This window comes from Amblyomma americanum, chromosome 5 (assembly GCF_052857255.1).
Source record: "Amblyomma americanum isolate KBUSLIRL-KWMA chromosome 5, ASM5285725v1, whole genome shotgun sequence".
Lineage (NCBI taxonomy): Eukaryota > Metazoa > Arthropoda > Arachnida > Ixodida > Ixodidae > Amblyomma > Amblyomma americanum.
In genome coordinates this window covers 25,690,293-25,697,046 of record NC_135501.1, presented here as the reverse complement: position 1 = coordinate 25,697,046, position 6,754 = coordinate 25,690,293, and the positions used below count along the sequence as shown (strand labels likewise).

Genomic DNA, 6,754 nt, shown 5'->3' with positions numbered 1-6,754 from the left:
GTGAGCTCTGCATGTGTTCGGAACTCTGAGTTGAGAAAAGGTGGTGTGCCTTGCCGGCATGAGCTAGACAACAAGCGTGCTTTACAAAAGGAAACAATCGCGGACCTGGAGAAACAGATGCAGGTGAGATCGACAATCTTTAAGGAAATGCGTAGCTTCTTTTTTAGGGCCCGAAAAAAAAACACTTCAGCAATGTTTCTCACAATGTCCTGAAGTACATCTGGCGAATAATACAAAAATACCGAAGGATTATAATAATTAACCCGTTAACCAACAATGATGGTGTTTCACGCTTGGTAAGGAAACGATAATTCGCTGCCGTCGCTTTTAGCCATCGGGAATAAGTAACTACTAAACACGATATTTACAACTGATCTGTGAGCTCTGCATGCATTCGGAACTGTGCTGCGAAAAGCTGGTGTGTCATGCCCGCAGGAGCTAGACAAGGAGCGTGCCTACCAAAAGGAATCAATTGCGGACCTGGAGAAACAGATGCCGGTGAGCTCGTCAACTTCAAGGAAATGCGCAGCTGCCTTTTTAGGGCCCGTAAAAAACACTTCAGTAATGTTCCTCACAACGTCATAAAATACATCTCGCGAATAATTCAAAAATACCGAAGGATTATTATAATTAACTCCTGAACCAACAATGATGGCGATTCACGTCTGCTAATGAGACGATAGTTCGCTGCCGTCGCTTTTAGCCATCGGAGATAAGTAATTACTAAACACGATATTTACAACTGATCTGTGAGCCCTGCATGCGTTCGGAACTCTGTGTTGCGAAAAGGTGGTTTCCCTTGCCCGCAGGAGCTAGACAAGGAGCGTGCCTCTCAAAAGGAAAAAATTACGGACCTGGAGAAACAGATACAGGTGAGCTCGACAAACTTCAAGGAAATACGTTGCTGCGTTTTTCGTGCCCGAAAAAACACTTCACTAATGTTTCTCACAATGTCATAAAATACATGTGGCGAATAATTCAAAATTACCGAAGGATTATAATAATTAACCCGTGTACCAACAATGATGGCGTTTCACGTTTGCTAAGGAGACTATAGTTCGCTGCCGTCGCTTTTAGCCATCGGGAATAAGTAACTACTAAACACAATCTTTACAACTGATCTGTGAGCTCTGCATGCGTTCAGAACTCTGTGTTGAAAAAAGGTGGCGTATCATGCCGGCAGGAGCTAGACAAGGAGCGTGCCTCACAAAAGGAAACAATTATGGACCTGGAGAAGCAGATGCAGGTGAGCTCGACAAACTTCAAGGAAATGCGTAGCTTCCTTTTTATGGCCCGAACAAAACACTTCAGCAAGGTTTCTCACAATGTCCTTAAGTAAATCTGGCGAAAAATACAAAAATACCGAAGGATTATAATAATTAACCCATGAACCAACAATGATGGCGTTTCACGTTTTCTAAGGAGACGATAGTTCGGTGCCGTCGCCTTTAGCCATCGGGAATAAGTAACTACTAAACACGATATTTACAACTGTTCTGTGAGCTCTGCATGTGTTCGGAACTCTGAGTTGAGAAAAGGTGGTGTGCCTTGCCGGCATGAGCTAGACAACGAGCGTGCTTCACAAAAGGAAACAATTGCGGACCTGGAGAAACAGATGCAGGTGAGCTCAACAATCTTTAAGGAAATGAGTAGCTTCCTTTTTAGGGCCCGAAAAAAGCACTTTAGCCAGGTTTCTCACAATGTCCCAAAATACATCTGGCGAATAATTCAAAAATACCGAAGGAATATAATTATTAACCCGTGAACCAACATTGATGGCGTTTCACGTTTGCTAAGGAGACGACAGTTCGCTGCGGTCGCTTTTAGCCATCGGGAATAAGTAACTACTAAACATGATATATACAACTGATCTGTGAGCTCTGCATGCGTTCGGAACTCTGTGTTGCGAAAAGGTGGTGTTCCTTGCCCGCAGGAGCTAGACAACGAGCGTGCGTCTCAAAAGGAAACAATCGCGGACCTGGAGAAACAGATGCAGGTGAGCTCGACGAAATTCAAGTAAGTGCGTAGCTGCCTTTCTAGGCCCCGAAAAAAAAACAATTCAATAGTGTTCCTCACAATATCCTAAAACACATGTGGCCTATAATTCAAAAATACCGAAGGATTATAATAACACATGAACCAACAATGATGGACTTTTGTCTGCTACAGAGACTATAGTTTGCACCCGTCGCTTTTAGCCATCGGGAATAAGTAACTACTAAACACCATATTCGCAACAGATCTAATAGCTCTGCATGGATTTGAAACTCTGGGCGTTGCGAAAAGTTGCTGTGCCTTTCCCGCAAAGGCTAGAAAACGAGCGTGCCTCACCAAAGGAAACAACCGCGGTCCTTGAGAAACAGATGCAGGTGAGCTCAACGAACTTCAAGCAAATGCGTAGCTGCCTTTTTAGTGCCCGAAAAAACACATCAGCAATGTTTCTCTCAATACCTAAAGCACACCTGGCCCATAATGCCAGGATTATAATAATTAACACCTGAACCAGCAATGACGGCCTATCACCTCTGCTACTGAGAAAATAGTTCCATCCCGTCGCTATTAGGCATCGGGAATAAGCAACTAATAAACATAATAGTTACAGCTTATCTATTAGATCTGCATGCGTTTGTATCTCTCAGTGTTGCGAAAAGGTGGTGTTTTTTGCCAGCAGAAGCTAGAGAAAAAGCGTGTCTCCGAAAACGAAACAATCTCGCACCTGGGACCTCTCTCTTCATTTCTTCTTCCACTCCTTTATCCCTTCTCTTACTGAGCGATTCAGGTGTCCAATGATATATGAGACATTTACTGCGCTCTTTCCTTTTCCCCCAAAACAATTATTTTTTTTATCTCGCATCCGCAGCAAGTCATGCAGGTGAGCTCGGCGATCTTCAAAGAAATGCGTAGCTCCTTTTTAGGGCCCGAACAAAACACTTCAGCAATATTCCTCACAATATCTTAAACCACAAGTGGCCAATATTTCAAAAATACCGACGGGTTATAATAATTAAAACCTGAACCAGCAATTATGCTTTACGTCTGCTACTGAGAAAATAGTTCGATCCCGTCGCTCTTAGCCATCGGGAATAAGTAACTACTAAACATGATAGTTAGAGTTTATCTACTAGATCTGGATGCGTTTGCAATTCTCACTGCTGCGAAAAGGTGGAGTGTTTTGCCCGCCGAAGCTAGAGAACAAACGTGTCTCACAAAAGGAAACAATCTCGCACCTGGAGCAGAGATGCAGTTGAGCTCGACGAACATGGATTAAATGCGTAGCTACACTTCTTAGGGGCCCAAAAAAAGAACACATCAGCAATGTTTCTCACAGTATCCTAAAACATATCTGGCCAATATGTGTCAAATACCTACGGCTTATAATAATTAGCACTGAAACAACAATGATGGCCTTTCATGTCTGATACAGACACAACAGCTCGCACCCACAGCTTTTGGCAAACGGCAATGCGTGACTATGAAATACAACATATATAGCTGATCTATTAGCCCTCCGTGCGTTTGTAACTCTGAGTGTTGCGAAAAGGTGGTGTGCCGAGCCCGCAGGAGCTAGTGAACCCGCGTGTCTCTCAAAAGCAAAACAACCTCGCACCAGGAGCAACAGTTGCAGGCGAAGTCAAAGAACTTGAACGAAATGCTGAGCTGCCTTCTTAGGGGCTCAAAAAAGAACACTTCAGCAATGTTTGTCACAATATCCGAAAGCACATCTGGCCAATATTTCGAAAAGACCGAAGGATTATAATAAGCACCTGAACCAGCAATGATGCCCTTTCACGTCTGCTACTGAGACTACAGTCCGATCCCGTCGCTCTCAGCCATCATGAATACGTAACTACTAAACACGATAGTTACAGCTTTTCTATTAGCTTTGCATGCGATTGTGACTCGGAGTGTTGCGGAAAGGTGTTGTGCCTCGCCCGCAGGACCTAGAGGACGACCGTGCCTCACTAAAGAAAACAATCGCTCACCAGAAGCAACAGATGCAGGTGAGTTCGACGAACTTGAACGAAATGCGTAGCTGCCTTCTTAGGGGCTCCAAAAAGGAACACATCAGCAATGTTTCTCACAATATCCTGAAACACGTCTGGCCAGGAATTCGAAAATACCGAAGGATTATAATAATTAACAACTGAACCAACAATGATGGCCTTTCACGTTTTCTGTGCAGATTATAATTCGATCCCGTCGCTCCTAGCCATCGGGAATAAGTAACTACTAAACACGATAGTTTCAGCTTCTCCATTAGCTCTGCATGCGTTTTTAACTCTCAGTGTTTTAAAATGTGGTGTGCCTTTCCTGCTGGACCTAGAGGACGACCGTGCCTCACTGAAGGAAACAATCGCTCACCAGAAGCAACAGATGCACATGATTTCAACGAACTTGTACTAAATTAATAGCTGCCTTCTTAGGGTCCCAAAATAAAACACATCAGAAATGTGTCTCACAATATCTTCAAACACAACTGACCAATAATTCAAAAATGCCGAAGGATTATAATAATTAACACCTGAACCAAGAATGTTGGCCTTTCACGTCTGTTATAGAGACTATTGTTCGATCCCGTCACTCTTAGCCATCGGGAATAAGTAACTACTAAACACGATAGTTACAGCTTTTTTATTAGCTGTGCATGCGTTTGTAACTTGAATTGTAGCGAAAAGGATCTCTGGCTTGCCCGCAGGAGCTAAAGATCGAGCGTGCCTCACAAAAAAGAGATGCAGTTGAGCTCGAAGAACTCAAGGAAATCCGTAGGTGCCTTCTTAGTTGCCCAGAAAAGGGCACTTGAGTAGTTTTTGTCACAGTACCCTAAATCAAATCTGGCAAATAAGGCCCAAATACTGTAGAATAACGGCCTGAGGGGCGAGTTGGTGCATGATGAAATGAACGACTGCGCAAATCAGGACACAAACAAGAGGCACCACATGCGCACACTACCAACTGTTTATTCTATGGAAAAGTGGCATATTTAAACAGTTCCACTCAAGCATGATACTCATCGCATTTTCACTTCGAACCCAGCACGTGGTATGAAAAGCCGCTACATCAGGTTAACAGACTATATACTGCAGGTTAGGCTAACAGATATCTCTGACCAAAGGAATTAAAACAACCGAAACAATGGGCCATATCTTCGCAAAAGCAGTGTCAAACACTCGTAGCAACAACAGAGTCATACAGGAGAAGCAAAAGCAGTCAGAAACCAAAAACAAAATATAAAAAGTAAAAAACCAATAACAATCGTAGCAAAAGCAGAGTAAAACAAAAGCAGTCAGAAAAAGAAAGATAAATACTAATAAAACAATTAACAACCCACCTAAACAAACTGCAGACGGCCGCTAGAAATGCTAGGCTGAAAAGTAGCACAGACCTTGACGTCACAAAAACTGTCTATGAAGGAAACTTCATTTCTACGGAGGAATACCGAGGCGTCGCTGACACATGTGCTTCCTTTCTTTTTTATCATAAAGGCCTCAAGCATTTCACGCGCCGCCTGATCGCGACTGCTGCCCAGAATCCTTATTCCGTTAAGCACCGGCTCACACTTGCAGTCTCTCCAATGGGGAGGCAAATTTGACCCGCCTCCGCTTTCTAACGTTTTTTCATGCTCCCGTGCCCTGTCGTTAATGCAGCGACCCGTCTGGCCTATATAGACTCTTCCACACGTCAGTGGGATTTCATAAACCACTCCGACAGCACAGGATACGAATTGCTTGCCGTGCCTCTTTTCACACAGGGCTTTCTTCTTCTGGCCGATCCGCGAGCATAACCTACTCAGCTTTTTTGGCGCGGAGAAAACGACAGGAACGTCGAACCGGCCAGCAACCTTCTTCAAACTGTGCGCCACTCGGTGTATATAGGGGACCACTTGTGGTCTTCTTGATCACGGCTTAGCAAGGGATTTTTTCTTGCCTTTCATTTTTTGAAGGAGGGTCTCTGCTACGCTGCAAACGACAGAAAACCGGAAGCCGACCATTTGAAGCCTTTCGATCTGATGGTTGAAGCTAGCTTCAGCCATGCAAGCACAGGACTTAAGCAATGCAGACTCGAGGCAAAGAGAAGCGATAGTCCTTTCTACTGTCTTTGAGTGCGCCGATGCGTACGGAAGCAGTTCCTTTTTTGCTCGGGGAGAATACATCCCAGCACACATCCAGATACCCTGTGCGGGCTGCCCATCTGTGTATATCGGCGAGTCGGGTGACTTTGAACGAAGAATACGGGATCACCAGAGTGACGTCAGAAACCGGCGCGCAGGTCAAAATGCGCTTGCCGAACACTCGGTTTCCGCCGCACACAACACAGACTGGGCCGAGGCACGTGTGATTGCAAAAGAAAGGGACAACAAGTCACGGCACTATTGGGAATCACTGATTATTCAGACGACAGCGCACACGTTCAATCGAAATGACGGGAACTTGCCCCTAATCTACGCCAGGTGTCTGGGGTCGCTCATGCGCCGTGTATAAATAAAGGACGAAGCTACTTTATGCCTCATTGTGAACAAGGCTCCCGTGGGGGAGCCGAAATGTCATCCCATCTTTGCTTTTGGTCGGCGCCTTCTTCTTTGGTAATGAATTATTGCACATACATCCTTATATAACGACACAGTCAAGTGGAGTATCTTTTGCTGACGCAACATATCCATGTAATCCTCTCGCAATAAAATTACCAGGGAACGTAAGTCTGCTTACGTGGGGGAATGCGAAAGCGTGGTATTTTCTAGAACGCAGGTGTACGCGTT

The 6,754-nt window shown here is 44.6% G+C and overlaps 1 protein-coding gene across 1 annotated transcript in view; it reads left to right on the top strand.

The window, feature by feature from the left end:
- The first annotated feature begins 276 nt into the window (after positions 1-276).
- Positions 277-6,754, top strand: part of LOC144133748 (uncharacterized) — a 67,850-nt gene continuing 61,372 nt past the window's right edge. Inside the window, exons 1-4 of the mRNA XM_077666870.1 lie at positions 277-282; positions 436-498; positions 810-872; positions 1,934-1,996. Coding sequence (XP_077522996.1) covers positions 277-282; positions 436-498; positions 810-872; positions 1,934-1,996 — 195 coding nt within the window. The remainder of the gene's footprint in view (positions 283-435; positions 499-809; positions 873-1,933; positions 1,997-6,754) is intronic.